General features: G+C 38.6%; 2 protein-coding genes across 4 annotated transcripts; both read right to left on the reverse strand.

Annotated features, from left to right (window-relative positions):
- Positions 1-2: 2 nt before the first annotated feature.
- On the reverse strand, positions 3-15,908 carry mtmr1b (myotubularin related protein 1b). Of its 3 annotated transcripts, XM_057360307.1 has the most exons (16): positions 15,728-15,908; positions 14,666-14,771; positions 13,652-13,717; positions 8,190-8,265; positions 7,866-7,960; positions 6,800-6,907; positions 6,606-6,707; positions 6,441-6,524; positions 6,064-6,213; positions 4,431-4,619; positions 3,467-3,652; positions 2,344-2,550; positions 2,111-2,203; positions 1,793-1,906; positions 1,090-1,266; positions 3-960 (listed from the first exon to the last, which is right to left on the reverse strand). In XM_057360307.1, exons 1-16 carry the CDS (start codon positions 15,799-15,801, stop codon positions 814-816), a joined length of 1,974 nt encoding a protein of 657 aa, XP_057216290.1. In that variant the 5' UTR covers positions 15,802-15,908; the 3' UTR covers positions 3-813. The 3 variants fall into 3 exon arrangements, with proteins under 3 accessions (XP_057216290.1, XP_057216291.1, XP_057216293.1); XM_057360308.1 differs by lacking the exon at positions 13,652-13,717; XM_057360310.1 differs by lacking the exons at positions 13,652-13,717; positions 14,666-14,771; positions 15,728-15,908 and adding an exon at positions 13,275-13,551.
- A 431-nt stretch (positions 15,909-16,339) lies between these two features.
- zgc:110222 (uncharacterized protein LOC550336 homolog) lies at positions 16,340-17,554 on the reverse strand. Its single transcript, XM_057360192.1, has 2 exons — positions 17,011-17,554; positions 16,340-16,638 (listed from the first exon to the last, which is right to left on the reverse strand). The coding sequence occupies exons 1-2, from the start codon at positions 17,267-17,269 to the stop codon at positions 16,409-16,411; spliced, it is 489 nt and encodes a 162-aa protein (XP_057216175.1). The 5' UTR covers positions 17,270-17,554; the 3' UTR covers positions 16,340-16,408.
- Positions 17,555-17,741: the final 187 nt, after the last annotated feature.

Raw genomic sequence — 17,741 nt, forward strand, 5'->3', positions numbered from 1 at the left:
ACGTTTATTATAAATACACAGTTCAAATGTTACGTGTTTTCTGTAATTAAAAGCAGATTTGCAGATATAAAAATTGTACAGTACAGCACCAGACATTTTTAGTAACATATTTGTTACTCTTGAGTCACAAAACTCAATGTTTAACAAATGTTTTTATACAAAACTAATAAAACCGTCAGCCAAAACATTTGGGGGTGTACAAATTAGACATTTGTTATATGAATGTTATACAAAAATGAAGTCATACTACTTAAAAACCTTTAATTTGTATATTAAAAAGTAAATAGTAATAATTGTACTACTAAGAAAACCTTTGGAATAAAAAACGTATGTATACATGATAGTGCGTGTTAAAATAAAATTGAGTATTAAGTAATAATTGGTGTTTGCAATACAAGAGTTAAAAAACATTTCCAGCAAAACAATTGTAACATCTGTACATGCTTCATGGACTACATTTTATTATCAAAACTGGGGTAAAATAATTTTGTGCTTCGAAAATACTGTATGGGAACACAGGCTTTGATGTTGAAATGTCTGACAATGATAGCTGATGAATTGCCAAGACCATACAGGCTTCGGCATAGAAATACTGTTATTACAATATATATATTGAACTGTAGTGTTATGCGATTTGGTCAGTGGTTCTGTGGCCTTTAGGGGGCAGCATTGACCACATTATGGTCATGTGTGCAACGTGCATGCGCAGTGGTATAGATCACGAGATTAGACTGGGATTTTATCAAACAGATATAAACACTCTTTATTCCTCTGTAACAACAGACAACAAGACCACTGAGATCTACTGTATACTCAGACGGTAGTCTGCATTGGCATCCCCTCATGCTCTGAGGAAGAGGAAAGAGAATGAGAAGCTGCGTCTCGTTTCAGCTCTTCCACCCTCTTCTGCAGCTCTGATCTCAAAACCAACAACTCTTTTAGACTCTGATGAACAGGAACCTGACAGAAAAATCAACGTTGTTATATTTCAATGAGACCTACAAAGTTAAGACCAGTCTGGTAGAAAAGCAGTTCATGCCACCAGTCACAGTTATTGAACATCAATCATCTTCATGATGTCTTGCTCACCTGTGGCCTCATGTGAGGGTTCCAGCGTACGTAATAACTGACCCAAAGCTCTAGATTTCTCAGACTGGCTACTGGGTACAAAACGTGGTGCTCGTAGTTCACATACAGAGGATTCGTAAAATCCTCAACCTGACTGTTAACGTAAGACCACAGGGACACAGTCCTGCTGTAAACTTCCTGCAAAAAAAGTAACAGCAAGTTTATAAAAACACCTTAACTTACGTTTTTTGTTACTGTTGTTTCATAACAACTGAGAATTTACTGCATAATCTTCGAACGGGCCATATATAGACACACTGATGTCAATGTTGGAAATAGACTGTAATCTCTCATTGAATCTCAGGTGACTAAAAGGTTACGAAACTTCAAAAGAAAAATGTAAATCACTTTAGCACTAAAAACACTTTTTAAAACACAGACTTAAATAACAAACATGACTTAAATAAAAACTATACTAACGTCAACGCCAATGCACTGTATCACTACTTTTATATAATGCCCGAAGTAAATGTGTGGGCCCTTTAAATTTGAATGGATTCTGATTGGCTGTCAACGTTTCATCATTCCTCTGTTCTTCATAGTTATAGCTATTCTATTCAATTTAAAGTGATTTTTTTACGTAATCGCTATTGATACCGTCCTTGGTACGAACGGACCTAAATGCATGATGTGCTGAATTTACAATAAGTGCAGCTGTTCTTGCCTTTGAGACTCGCTCTTGCTCGCTGTTATAGAGGAACGTCCCAAACAGGCAGCTGTACAGATGATCAAGGACAGTGATGAGAAACAACTCGTTGAATTCAAATGCAGAGGGAAACTACAAAGAGAACAAAAGAAAAAGTTTGACTGGACGGCACATGCTGCTACATTTAAAGAGAGTTGAGGTGAAGTGTAACAAATCGACCATCCGTCTGGTCAGTATATTCAATTAAACAAAGCAATGCTTTTAAAGTGCCAGAGAGCAACAGTTTATACTTGTGGGGGGAGTCAACATACAAGTGACCAAAAGAGGGCGTCTTACCTGTCGGGTCATTTGCCAAACACAATCTATGAACTGCACAAAGAGAGGAGAACGCTCAGAGTTGGCGTGATTCCCGTCTCCATGTCCCACACGCTAAAAGACACAATTAAGGTGGGAAAAAAACAATAAGAGTTTAGTACACTTATAACATTTTATTGGGTTGCAATCCGGGGGGGGGCACACCGTTAAGATTTTGTGCCTGGCTCTGTGAACCAGGATCAGCATTTACTGACCGAGGCAAAGCGGTGTCCAAAGCTCAGCCACTCCTTCTCCAGCAGCACCTGGAAGCCCCTGAGCGAGCGGTAGTGGCCGTCTAGCACGAGCATGGCCAGAGAGGTCAACTGAGCCGTACGGTCCCAGCCATCACTACAGTGGACCACCACCGACGTCTTTCCAGACTCGATTCGGTCTGCGATACGAACCGCACCTGCCAGCAGGAGCTACAGAGAGAACATTGGATCATTTTCTAAGCATTATAGAACATCAATCGGCATCTATTTATACATACTTATTTAATGCCTAATTGACAAAGTTTTTTGCACACAGAAGCTGAATTAACACTGCCATATTGTGCAGTAGTGCTCCAGTGACCAGAGTTCAAGTCCCGGCTTGATGTCCATTCCTGGCTCCTCCCCTTACTGTCATTCCATATCATTACCTGTCGTTTCTACACTACTGTCAAAAATAAAGCTGTAAAGTGTAAAAATATTATTTAAAAAAGTAAAGTTTAGTCTTTTAAACAGGCTGCATGTGAGGTGTATTTGTGTTTGTAGTAAAACTGTTGTTAGGACAAACAAACGTGTGCTATTAGTTTAGACAGACGTTGACATATCAAACAGGTCAAATGTTTTGTAAGCACCACAAATCAAAAACTGTTGAACAGCTTGAAAATGGCTACTAAGAAAACCTGTACGACCCTTATGAAACAAAAATATATGGGCATATACAGGAAAATATAATGCAATATATTAAATAATACATTTGTATATATTGGAACCAAGCGATTCTATTTTTCGATATATAAAGAGCAGCAATTCCTTATGTATTATTTAATATATTGTAATATAGTAACATTGTGTTATTCTATATATTATCATATATATATAAAATGATTTAATATTGAGATTCAACATACAGCAAAATATATTTTCTTTGCATATGAGGGATTACCTTGAGTTTGAAACACCGAAAAATAACTTGAGGTAAACAAAGCAATAGAAGACAAACAGCAATGAAACTTTGTGAGTACATATGAAAGTCATGTGTTTTCTGAAACAGGGTCTAATGATCATCTCATGCAACCGTGAATTCAGTTTTAATCCAGGCATGACTTTAAAATGATTCTCAGATTCTCACCCTGATGTATTCCAGCCAGTGTGTGGAGTCCACCGATGAGAACCAGTGTTGTTGGTCGATTGCAGGATACACCACCTCCTTAAGTTTTCTAAGCGAGTCTCTCATGACATGAATGTTGGGGATCTCCAGAAAGTTCAGCTCCACATTGATGTAGAAACTCTCATTCTCGTATCCTCCATCTTTGGCCTTTAAAAGAGGAGCCAGTGAATATTTGTGTATAAGACAACTTATACCTGTTTGAAGATTCAGTTTAAGATGGTAGTTACATTTTGGAACATGTCCAATATGTTATGCTTATTTATAGAGGAAACAATAATGTTTTGAAATCTTGTTAATAGACGTAAAAATCTTCCTCCGAGGTCACCGCGTGCTAGCGTTTGTTTACCATACAAGTACAAACGGTTGAGTTTAGATAAATCGTCACTCCTGTTTTTGTCAGACCTGTTACGTTGTGTCCACACTGTTTCTCCTCTGTCCACCCTGTTCACGTGTAGTTTTTTATATTTATTAAATAAAATCAACATACTATATTATGCATGTTTTACTGTTTACTTGCAAGGAATGAATTGGCAAAATGAGGTAACTTAAAAATAGGACTATATGCATTAAAGTCCCGTTTTATACTAAACAAAATGCATTAAAATTACAATGTGGCAAAAACATAACATGGCTTTTTTATAATATTACTTGTTTAGTAATACTTTATTGAAATACAGTTGCAGGGTAAAGTAAGCGACTATTATCTATTCATTCTAAACACTTAAAAAAGGGAATGTCCTGTAACAGGGGGGACATTTGGCCTGTGTCACATGTAATATCCTGAGCTGGACCAGTATATTTTTCTTATAACTTAATAAGCCCACAATTAACTGAAATGATAAAATCATGGAAAGTTTAGCATTTTTTTATGGAAAGTTACTGCTCTGAAATGGCACCTAATAGTAGGAATGACCCCATTTCTTACTTTGTTGGTGTCAGCCACAGTGCTCTGTCTTGCATCAAAGATACAGAGTTTGTGGGATTGAGCATTGGCGTCGAGTATCGTCTGCAGGTAGCGCTCGTCCTCTCGGCAGCGGCGGTCTGATGGGCCCACCTGAGGCTGACCACAGCGAACTATTGCCGCCTGGCTTTCGGGGTGAATCCAGGACAGCACCTGAGAGAAATATCGCAACAGTTATTATAATGTCACGCGGGGCTTGCCATGGGTATGGCTGTTATTGAATGCGGGAATGACAAAGTAACATGGAGAAGTGTGAAAATACAGAGCATGGTGTATGCCACACAAATTTAAAGCCAAAATGTTGGGCAAAATGATAAGTAGTGTTAGTTGTTTATAACTGCCTCACAGCATTGTTGCTTAACATTGAATCAGGGTAAGGAGTTATGAAAATAAGATTTTTATGCAGTAGCTCAATAACTGATTTTGTTTATTTCTAAGCAAAGCTATGAATGACAACTTGAAAAAATTATTAAAAAACTGCTGATATAGACCATGTCATTGGACAGGCGCGTGCCTGACCCCCAGCTAACTTCCGGTTTGTGTTTGGCTAGTGTCTAATAATGTAACTGTTTATATTTAATTTAATTTAATTTATGTTAATATGAATTGATATGATTATTTTACTGTATAATAATTATATTAAATAAACGATTTGTTGAATTTTGTTGTACGTTCATTTTATTTAATAAACAATTTGTTGAATGGGTCCTGAAGTTCGGTCGCATTTAAAGAAACCGTATGGGATGCGGTTGAGCTTGGTATCGCAGTCTAAATTCAAAATACTGGAGAGACAAGTTTAACCAAGTAATGGTTCAAGTTAAGTCTGGGGTTAGAAAATTGCGCATGCGCAGTAGTGTTTGTTTATGTTGTTACTTTGAAACAGTCTATAAAATTCTAAATGAAAACTTCAGGTCAAATAAATGTTTTGCTTGGTCAAATAAATATTTGTAAATATCTTACACTATAAAATGTCAATTTTAAGACAAAATTTTATTTTTAAATTAAATATTTTAATGAAAGTTAAGGCAGACTGATTTCATAAATAATTGTCAGACACTCACACATGCACTCGCACGCATACACACACACGCAAACATGTCCACGCACACACACACACACACACACACACACACACACACACACACACACACACACACACACACACACACACACACACCACACTACACGACACACACCACACACACACACACACACACACACCACAACACACACGTACATGTTTGCACAGCTATCTTATGAGGACATACATTGACGCAATGCAATCTCTAGCCGTTACCCTAACCCTAACCATCGAACTACATGCCTGACCCTAACCTTACCCTAAACCTAACCTAACCTAACCTAACCCTAAAACCAAGTCTTCACCCTCAAACAGCCCTTTAAAGGGGTCTCTGGAAGTGAGGACCAGCCAAAATGTCCTCACTTTACTCTCCTTGTCCTCACACCGCTGGTCTACAACTCAAACCGGTCCTCACAAATATAGATGTACAAGTACACACACACACACACACACACACACACACACACACACACACACACACACACACACACACACACACACACAGGAGAGGCTCACAGGGAAGCGGCGTTTGGCTCTGAAAGCTGCCACTCTCTTCAGCTCATCTTCTGTGACGTTTGAAGGCATGACCAGCAGGGCTGGGTACGTCTCACACACTTCATAACTACTGTTCACTTTACTGATGATCCAGCTCTCATTCGGCAGACCCTGTTATCACATAAACACAAACAATATTTATCATGCCTTTAGGAGCATATAAGCGGAGAAAATGACATTACTGCACATCATTTTTTATATTTTTACTGCTTGTCTATGTGTGTATGCACAAGCAGGATTCATAGTTTTTTATATAACCATCTCACTAAATGATTTCACTACAATCATTAAACTATTTCACTCTTTTATCTGTGAGGAATTATGTTTTACTTATATACCTGTCTCTTGTACTCAGCGACTGGGTCATAGATCTTCCAGCCATCTTCTGGAAACTTCTCTCGACACTTATAGGCAAACAGAGGCTGAGAGCAAAGAGAATTTACATCATTAAACTTGTCCCTGTGCTATGAAGTAAAGTGTGTCAGATGACTGTCTTCTCCTACCAGGTTGTGGGACAAAGGGAAAGCATACTGTGACAGTATTTCAAACACCTCCACATTACTCTGGCCTTCCTTTCTGTAAGCAAACCGGGCGTTCCTTATGTCCTGTGAAAAACACACAAAATAAAAAGGACAGGGATGAGGAAGAGAGGCGATGACAAGTAGAAGACAGGTGATGAGATGAAGAGATCCTTTGCCTTGCAGACTATTTCAAGTCCCTGATTGTTTTCTCCATGACTCTGAACAGCGATCGACTCCAGCCTGCTTACTGCTCCAAGATTCACATCCAACACGAAGGGAGGCTCCTTCACATCACATGAAGAAACAGCATTAATAACAAATCAAAACATCAAGGCTATGGGATAGAAACACCTGGCCGTGTCTCAGTTTGCATACTCTTAATTGTCCTCTGGTAGTGGGTGATCAAACTAACATATTGTAAAGTGACAAATCAATTTGATATATTATACAGTATATATAATAAACAGCTGTGTTAAAAATATATATTTAAAAAATAATAATAGCCTACATATTAAAACAGCCTCACATTTTACTTTAGTTAACACATTGGTCAAAAGAAAACCCCCCGGAATCCTCCATAATCTCAACAATAAAAATCTGATCTGACACACTACATTGCATGGGTAGTATATGAATTGTGACACCACCGATGTTTTAAAGGGGTCATATGACACGACTAAAATGAATATTATGGTTTGTTTTAGATGTAATGCAATGTGTATACATGACTTAAGGTTCAAAAACGCTGTATTTTCCACATACCGTGCATATTTGTATCTCCTCTTTGCCCCGCCTCTCTGAAACGCACAGATTTTTATCAAAGCTCATCGCTCTGAAAAGCGAGGTGTGCTATGATTGGCCAGTTAACCAGTGCGTTGTGATTGGTCGAATACTGCAAGCGTGTGAGGGAAATGTAACGCCTCTTACCATATTTGGAACATCAGGTTGTACTGACAGGTACGCCCACCTTACTTGTGTACACATTTGGGCGGTCTTAGTCAAATCATACCAGGAACTGATGTAGATTTGTGGGGGTGTGGTTACACAAGGCGTTTCAGGCAGGTCTGGGTGAGCATTCGCTTTTAGATAGAATGCATCTTTTGTTCCGACACTTTAATTTTTGCAATTTTACGTGTCTAATACATGCATGGGCAACTTATAACCAAAAACACAGAAAAACACGTGTTGACGCCATATGACCCCTTTAACTTCCACTGGCAAAAAACATGAGAAGTGTGTTACCCGAGTCAAACTCTTGAAGTAGAGCTTGTAGTCAGTGATGGTTAAAGTGCCCCTCACAACACCAGAGAACGGACAGATATACATCACGTCTTTGACTATAAAAACATACAAGGTCATCTATGGATGATCTTAAGAATTATAAACAAGAGACCAACTAAAGGCATTTGTAAACAACACTAACTAGAACAGCTTTTGACTATAATCTTACAACGTTTATTATGACTTATAAAACTCATTTAGTATAAATCAAAATCAATTAAGGAAGCTGAAGAAGTGGTTTTATGACACATTAGGACACATTAAGATGCTGAAGATGTCTCTTACCGATAGCTTTGATAGATTCTCCAGGTACACGTGGCGCTTCCTCCATCTGAGCCTGCTTATTTCCTTCTCTCAGTGCCTGACACATAACACAACACACACAGATGAGAACAAATATAATATATTGATATAATATTACTATTTGACAACATTTGTATGTTTATCATTATGCAAATACTAACTGATAAAGGTCCATATTCTGGTTAAGCTGCTATTTTGTACAATATACAGATGTTCAGTGACTCAAAAATCAAATTAGTAGAGAGATGCACCAATACTACATTTTTCCACCGACAAAGACAGCCAATTATTCACAGTGATCTCTGTCGATACAGATTCTGAAGATTAAATTAATATTTCTAAAAGTTATTAATTCATATAATGACTATTAATATTGAACATCAAACTGGTGATGTTTCTTAAAGCCACACTATGGAATTTTGCTCACGGGTTCCCCCATGTGGTTGATAAGCACAATTGTCTGTTACCAGTGTTGTAAATAATGTCACTGTTTAAGCTTCCCCGTGGGCAGCAGTGGCGTAGTCTACGTGATACGCAGCTATACGCCGTATACCAACTAGATAAGTTTAAGGATTTCCGTATACCCACTTAAAAAGGCCAGAGGATACGTAACAACAACGTTTAGTTTCAGAAAAAAATGACTTTTGGACCATTGGTGCAACCGGGAGATATGAAACAAAAGGAGATCATGAAAGGCAAGTATTTACACTATTTCAGTGTTTTCGTAAGCCTGTCCCTGAAGCTACTGCCGCTTCGGGGTGACGCTGCAGATGGTGTTACAGAAAATGAGCGCAATGAGGCTCATGCTACGCTGTACGCAGGGTCCCTCTCTGTCGCGGTAGTGTCCCGGGGTCGCAAACACGTACCTATTCTTTAATAAAATTAGCATATTTGTTATCATTAATTATCACTGTAAGGGGATTGTTTGCATTCAATTGTATCTAACTAGCCAAATTCCCAAACGTTCGTTTGTGTGGTGAATCAACAAATTAGGGAGAAAGGGAGAGATGACTTATACTACCATGTATATGATTGTTTTAGATGATAAGAGATGAGAACTTCTTAAAGTCAGTCTAGAGACACTGCCAGCAATCTAAGTTTAACGGTGTCGTGATCTCAGTCTTGTCATGGCTTTGTGTCTTGTGTGGGTGTGTGTTTTGAACACGTGGAGTGCCGTTTGACAGCTCTACACATGGTCGGTGTCTGCGTCACTCGCCCCGACCCGTGTCTCCCTGCCAGGCTTTACCCTCACCTGACGGTTTTCCATCACCTCATCACTCTCACTTCTTGCTCTTCCCCCGATCAGTGGCTTCCCCTGGTCCCTCATTATGTGCCACCGGTCATTCCTGCTATTTAGGTTTCCTCTATTTAATCCCTCTCGTCTTGTGTCAGACCGTTGTTTATTGCAGTCGTTCCCTGACCAATCTTAGTCTGGTTATCAGTCTTAGTCACAGTCTTAGCTTTATAGGTTTCTTGTTTTGTCCCTCAGTTCGGATTTAGTCCTCCTCAGCAGCTCTCTAACTATAGTCCTGTCGTTCTAGTCTCCAGTGCCTAGTCCCTTTGCTTTCAAGCTCTGTTTCTACCCCCTCAGTTCTCGTTGGCGTCCCGGACCTCCCTGCTCTCTTCACCCCGGCATCTCTCCACCCGTGGTCACCTCTCTCATCAAGAATCAGCCGGCGGGTCGAGGCTCTTCCCCGCTCTGCGTGCTCCCTTCGTAGGCCAGGATCTCCCGGACTGGGTCTACTGCCGCTTCTCCTGTGAATTCTGTCGGGTCGAGTCCTCTCCTCGCGGACTCCTGTGGTTCTTGTGGGCCATACTGGTCCGGATCGCCCGAGGTGGCTTTGCTCTCCCGTGAGTTCCGGTGGGTCGAGTCCTCTCCCCCCGGACTTCCGTGGCTCCTGTGTTCGAGGCCGGTGTCGCCTGGTGGATTATTGTTGAACTGTACCTAATAAATTACCTCTCATTTGTACCCGCATCTGAGTCTCCACATCCTCTGTTCAGACAAGGTCATGACAAACGGGTGCTTGATAAAACTGCACAAATGTTCATTGTTAATTATTATAGTTAACTATCAATGTCAATAATAGGTGCAACTTGCACTCATAAGTGTGACCCAGTGTGTGAAAATTAGGCTAAAAATCTTGTAGTTATTAGTGACGAGCATCAGAGTTTGATTTTAACCATTTATTTCAATATGACTGACTGTAAGTCTTTGTCATGGCCTTAGTCAGTCAAAATCAAACTAAATCAAAATCTAACGATTATACTTTCACAGGATATTCTTTACATTGTTTTTTTTGCCCTGCTGAAAAAATAATAGAACCATTGCCCAAAACACAAAAGATGCAGATGGGAATCAAATTGAACACATTGTTTTTTTAATTTTGTAATAGAAAAATGTGTGGTTCATAATGATATTTTAATGGAAACCACTAGAATGTAATAGTATTTTTTAGCAGGGTGGGTTTATGTAGAAATAGTATATCACAAATAAATGACTTTATTGCTGGGTTTTTACATGGATCAAAAATGTGCATTGAAAATTGCCAGCTGATAAAACCTGTGCTTTAGGGATTGTATACATATACCATCTAAGGCTAAATGTAATTCTTAACTGGCTGAGTTAGGCAGTGATCAACAAACCAGCTAGTCCCACCAGCTGTCATTGGCTATTGAAGTCTTGCTTACAAAAATCTTTCAGAATGCTCTTGATTACACATAGAGCCATACTCAATGCATTCGTGAGTGTGGTGACGCTCATGGGTTGCCAATCTGGGACTGGTGAGTAGGCTGGGGGGGAAATCTGAGTATACTCTAACCACCCAAAAAACTGGGTGGGCAGCGCAATACAGGTGAATGTGTTTACTAAGCTGATGGAACCGGCGAATGCAGAAACGTTGTTTGGAAACCATGTCGCTCTCTTCCGCAGGCAGGGGATGGGCGGGGCTGTGTGTACCGACCCGAACACAGAGCTTACAGTGTGCTTGTAGCCGCTAAGAGGCTGCTCAGTTAGCAGCGGCAGTAGATTGTGTCCGGTTAAGAGTTGTTCTACCACTGAAATAATTTTAGAGACATTATCTTAAGTTCGAAAAACTACAAAGTGTTGCTTTAACATTTTCTCTATACAGAGCACAAATTAATTGCATTTTTCTGTCCTCTTTTGATTGACAGGATGTATCTGCCTTGACCATCGGCTGTTTTTAAACTATCGGCCAATAGCACATAGTGTGAAAAATTGCTTTTATCAACCGATACGATTATTGGCCAATATATCGGTGCATCTCTACAAATTAGTACGGTTTTAGGATGGTTTCATTTGCATTGCGTTTTGAAAACCAAAATAATGCCTTGATCTGGTGAGGGCAAGAACTATTCCTGTATGTGAGAAACAGGAATACTCTGCATGTGGTTTTTCTTTTCCACCATTCCCAAACTTTATGTTCCTTCACTGTCTAAAGCAACCGGTCTGATGCTTTAAAATAAATGTGCAAAGCAATGCTGTAATTTAGTGTACTGAAGAAAATGTAACAGTAAAAAAACAAGATGCTGATGAAGCAAATTCAGCAATTGCAGAATATTTTAGATCCATATTTTTAGATGCTTCCCCACAGTTTGTCAAAGAGAATATTTACTTCAAGTGTGCATACTTATGTAAATATCTGCTATGTGAAATAGGTTGTGGAGGGAAGTAATAAATAAAATAAAAATTATAAAAAATTTAATTATAAAAAAATATAAAACATATCAGTATTACATAAATATACTATATAAATTAGATATATCGATTGATTGCAGTGATATATCGGCCAATAATCGGTATTGGGCGTAAAAAAGCAATTTTTCACGCTATCGACCAATAGTTTAAAAACAGCCGATGATCAGGGCCGATACAGTATATCCTATCAATCAAAAGCGTACAAGCAAAATGCAATGAATTTGTGCTCTGTATGTAGAAAATGTTAAGAAACATCACCACTTTGATGTTCAATATTATTAGTCATTATTTGAATTAATTAATTAATTTAGTATTGCGGCATCTCTAATAAGAAAAAAGTAAAATATTAAGCTTTGTAAATGTATGAGCAAGTTTAAAGGAATTTTAGTCTCCACCAGATGAGACTTTATGGATTTACTGGGCCAGAAGCCAACCATCTAGCAACCACCCAGCTCACCCTAGCAACCGCACTGCAACACCCTGACAGTTTATTTGTCTCTTGTCGCTGAAGACCAAGGGCTCAGACAGTGCTTTAGACAGTGAAGGAACATAAAGTTTGGGAATGGTGGAAAAGAAAAACCACATGCAGAGTGAGCAGAAGGGAATGAGTGAGATGAGAGGAGGTGGGGTTTGTGGGTCTGCTCCACCCACAGTAACAGAGCTGTTTGGCAGCCTCACAGACACTGCGGAATAAGAGAATCCAGTCATTCTGTTAAGACAACAGCTGCAGGACAACGACAGCACTGTGGAAATGTATCTGCTTGACCTTCAACCAAACAAAAGATCTGTGGAGATCTGTTCTGAATTATGTTAATGAAGCCCTGACACGGAGTGGTGACATTTCATAGAGACATTTGAGTCCAAAACATGTGTACAATCTGAAGATAAGAGAATGCGACAGATAAAAATTAAGAGATAGTTGAAAAAAAAAGGAAATTCGTCATTTCGTCATTACAAACATGCGTGTCTTTCTTTCTTCTGTAGAACACAAAAGAAGATATTTTGAACAATGCTGGTATCCAAACAACATTGACCTCCATTGGCTTCCATTGTATGGACACAAAACCACCGAGACATTTCTCGAAATATCTTCTTTTGTGTTCCACCGACGAAAGAGTCATATACAGGTTTTAAATGACATAAGGGTGAATAAATGATGACAGAATTTTTATTTTTGGATGAACTATCCCTTTAATCTTTCTGGAAAGCATCAACATTGGCACTAATGCGCTTACAGTGAAAGCCTAGCATGCAAGTATGCATCTGTGCAATAAGTGTTAAAAACATGCAAGTCTCATGTCACGACCAGCTAAATAAAAGAAAAGAAAAAAGCTACTTGTTTCACCAGATACCTGCCAGGAAGGATGTGATGTAACTCTCCGTACATTACTAGTAACAAAGCTCACCCAAACTCCACCCAAGAACAACCTGAAGTTGCAAAAACAACTGAAAAAACCTATGCAAGAAAAATATTCGACAACTTCAAAAATGTAATGGTTTAAGAAAAAGGTGACCTTGTCACGCTGGACTGCAAGGCCTCTTTTGCAAGTACATTGTAAACACACGGTTTTGTGTTTTGTACAAACTGAAGGGGTGGTGTTAAATACCACAATTTCAATGTATTTACAGAAGATACACAAATTATTGCCTTTAATTATTCATCCATGTTGTTATGAAATCAAGACACACACACACACACACACACACACACACAGAAAGAGAGACTTGCCGAAGAGGGGGCAGTCTGCTGAGGGTCAGTGTCCAAGAGAAATCCTTTAACTTCCACATCACAGTCCTGCGCCAGAAAACACCACAACACCACAGAAACAGACAGAAATAAAGAATGAGAAGGAAAACAGAGCAGAAACATCACAGGCCATGTCACCATACCAGAGAAAAAGAGAACAAGAGTCATTCGTGCAGAACTAATAAAATAACAGCGCTGTCTAATAAAGGGGTCATATATTTTTTATTACTGGAGTTCAACTTATACATTGTATAAGGTAGAAAAAAACTGTTATAAATGCTCTTTTTGTTAACGACATCACTTTACTGTTTCACGAAGAACTCCGGAAATAGTTGCTTTTTGAGTTTTAATAGATGATCTGTGTGCATAGTACAATGAACTCTTTTATTTCAAAAGATTAAGGAACATCCGATTCCTGATCTGAAACTCATGATATGAGCCCTTTAAAACCAGAAACAGAAACATCCGAACAACTCAGAAGTCGAAATGAAATGACAGAGAAGTCGATGTCATTTAATAAGGAACTGTTTATTAAATTCCTTGCTGGAAATGACTAGACACTTACCTAAACCCGAGATATTTAATACAGAGTTCTCTATGAAAAACATTCACCCAACCAGCTTTGATTTTATAAGCGTGGTTCAGATCCACTGTGGTTTTGTGATAAAAACAGCGGGTCGTGAAAAGTGTGCTGACTCTTGCGCAAGACAGTTGGCCCATAAAAAAATGCAATGGGTGGAGATCACTTGCAATTTAAAACCTGTTTTGAATTAGTGAGCATTTCACCGTTTTATTTTGTCACGTTGTTTGTTTCTGTATACCGTGTCCATTACCACTTCTGTATTCTTCTTACCGCAGTAAATAAAAGCGAAAAAACAGGGTACACCTAAGTGCAACAATGTCATCAAACACCAACAGAAAGCCGTTGTGCACTTTATGATCCTCTTCCAGTACAAACAGGAAGTTGTGATATATATATAGCAAACACGTCCGTACCTTGTACTCTCTAGAGATCATCTCTGAGCTGATGGGTCCTGAGATTTGACTTGACATTGTGGCTGCAATCAGCTGTTTACACCATTCAACATGAGCTCCTGTGGGACTGTAATGCACATGTAAGAAGTGTTAGTGAGTGTAAACATCAAGTGTGCACTAAAAGTATGATCAGGTACAACACTATTCAGAAGTTTCGGGTCATTTACTCACAATATTACATTACAATTTAAGTTTACTAAATGAAAGAAATTAATAGGTTGGGCATAATTATATGTTTGTCTATAAAGCTTTTTTAAGAATACACTTCGACAATTTTAGTCAAGTGACACTCAAGTTTTGAAGGCCCTTACAGAAATGAACCATGACTTTATTAAAAGTGTAGTAACCAAGGTTTCATGGTTTATCTACGGTTATTGTAGCAAAAACATGTTTTTTCCCTTGCAAATAAAACCAAAAACGCTGGTTTCTTGACTGGGGGGGTTGGGGGGATATATATATTCTGGTTAGGCTGGTTATATAATTAAAGTTCATTGCATGCATCATTTTTACATTTTTCTGTGATTAAATTGACAGATTATTATTTGATACATAATACAAAATAAGCATTTAGTAACTATTTAATAATAAGTATTTCACTTTTAATTATTTTAATTGGCAGCTGGATATTTTTGGAGGGACCCAAGAAAAATAGTGGCAATGCCCCCCCAGACCCTCCCCATGTTGCTACATTATTATTATAGTTAAGAGGAAATAACTTAGCTGTACTATGCTAAAAATAAGACATTTAACAAACAATATCAAAACAGTTGTTGCTTTAATCGTATCATTTGACTCTTATCAAGCGGACATTGGTCACGCTGATAAGTCATCGTTAAAAAAAGACTTTTATTTTAAATGTGTGGATTTCTCAGAAGTTATTAAGAAGCTATGAATGATAAATCACTGGGTTATTATGACCCCCATATAGTGCAACTGAGCGAAAATAAACGATCTTTTATAATTACACTGAGTGCTCAGCTTGAGTTTGTTATGTGATGTAAACGTGCTGTTATTTGCACTGACCTGTCTGGAGTTTCAGCGCTTAACTGTGTTGAACTCGATCGCTTGTCCATCCTCCACCGTGAGCGATATCGCATCTGTCGAGACTACGTCGCATATCCAACGATCATGTGTGTGCGCTGCTTGTCATAGCTTTCCTTCAAACTTGTGACACTCAATATTATGAATCCTACTATGAAGGCACGCTCGTTACCTATTAAGTCTGAGCTTTCAACCCGCCCAATAGAAATGTCTTCTTTATGAATATTAAAAACGTAGAGCTGACGTCGCGTTGGTATTATCCAATGGCAAAGTCCGGGTCATGAATATTAAAACAGAGAACTCAATCTCCTCCCTCAACAGCACCGCCACGCCAGCGCTACTGAAGACCTAAACTACGTTAACCAAAATGCAACACCGGAACATGACAACAATTTTAAAAGATATATTTACGAAGCCATGTTTTATTGATTTAGTAGTTATATTACTTTATAGTCCCCTGAAGAAAACTTGAATGAATGAGAAAATTGATGCATTTAATTTATAGTTATAATTTTTTTTTAAAAACACTTAAACCAAATCTGCATTTTGAACAAGATTTCAATTAAAAAATAAATAAATACCCAAGTGTGTCTGTCCACTCAAAACTTTATTGTTATGTGTAGATACAAAATACACTTCTGTAAAGTAAACACACTTCAGCGTTTACGAAGGATGAGAAGGAGCAGAGGGCATTAGTTGAAAGGGAATGTGTACTGTCCACACGTCTTTACGACCCCTAGAAAACATAGGGTCAATGAGCCAGCGTGGGTTAGAGAGTCTTGTTAGGTATTTCTGATTGAGTTCGGTCAAGCAGGCAGCTTTCTCCATCTCTCTCATCTCTTCACATGGCACATTCTCAGGACAGAGCCACGTCTCGCCAACATCCACAAGACCTGCACATATAAAAATCATACAGGTTATAAACTACAGTGACAAGTAAACTATAAACATAGAGATATGAGACACTGTACCTAATTTCAAAACCACACGTTTATGTTGCAATATCAAAAATGATCAGAAATGGGCTTTACTAGTTTCTAAGAGTAAATGTAGTTATACTAACATACTACAATTCGTTATATGTAAATTAAAATACATACTATACAGTGTTTTCGCATAGGAAACCCTTTATTATCTTCGGTAAAATACTGTAATACAAAGCTTTAATAAAATGTTGGCAATAGCAAAACATGTATTATTATAATGAATTACAAATTTAAATGAATAAATCTATTATCATTTGGATTGAATTATTCAATGAATACCTGCAATAACACCACGCCCAAACCTTTCTCCAGAATTCAGAAGTTCATCAATTTGTACGGGCGTCATTCCCAGTCCATCTGTCAGGATCTGTCTCCAGTCTTCCCCCTCCCAGTTCTTCTGTGCGATGTGCACCGCTAGAGTGCAGTTCCGCATATCCGCCAGCAGGGGTCTCCAGCGGGTCTCTATTGTTTTAACACCATTCAACACAAGAGCAGCGTACGGTTGCCGAAATGATAAACAAGACACTTCTAAAGTCATTCTTAGACAGCATTTACTATCACTATCTACACATTAAAATAAGACGTTACATCCTTCTCGCCAGCACAGTACTTGCCCACTGGATTGTGGTTTATTCAATAGGTTACGGATTGAATAGTACGGATACGGATACGGATAGTTATCGTTTTTTAAACATGAACTGTGAAAGTCTGTGTCGTTCAGCCATATGTAAGATAAACACGTCCAGTTTTAACACAGAACACGCCTTGTGTGGACGGACGACTGGGTCCTACGCTTCCTGTTTTTTAACTGCTGCTCATAAAAGACGAGACACTGTTATAAAAAACATGACAAATTATAGAAAGAGCGCCACCTAGTGCTGCGAAGACCGGGGCTAGTTGTCACATGGGAAAGGTGTCAAAAGATCTATATTTGTGTTGTCAACTCTTTTCTATGAGTGATAACCTCTGGGAAATATGTTTGAGACTAAAAAGTGCCCAGATATCTTGGC

Source organism: Triplophysa rosa, linkage group LG19 (genome assembly GCF_024868665.1).
Source record: "Triplophysa rosa linkage group LG19, Trosa_1v2, whole genome shotgun sequence".
NCBI classification, from domain to species: Eukaryota; Metazoa; Chordata; class Actinopteri; order Cypriniformes; family Nemacheilidae; genus Triplophysa; species Triplophysa rosa.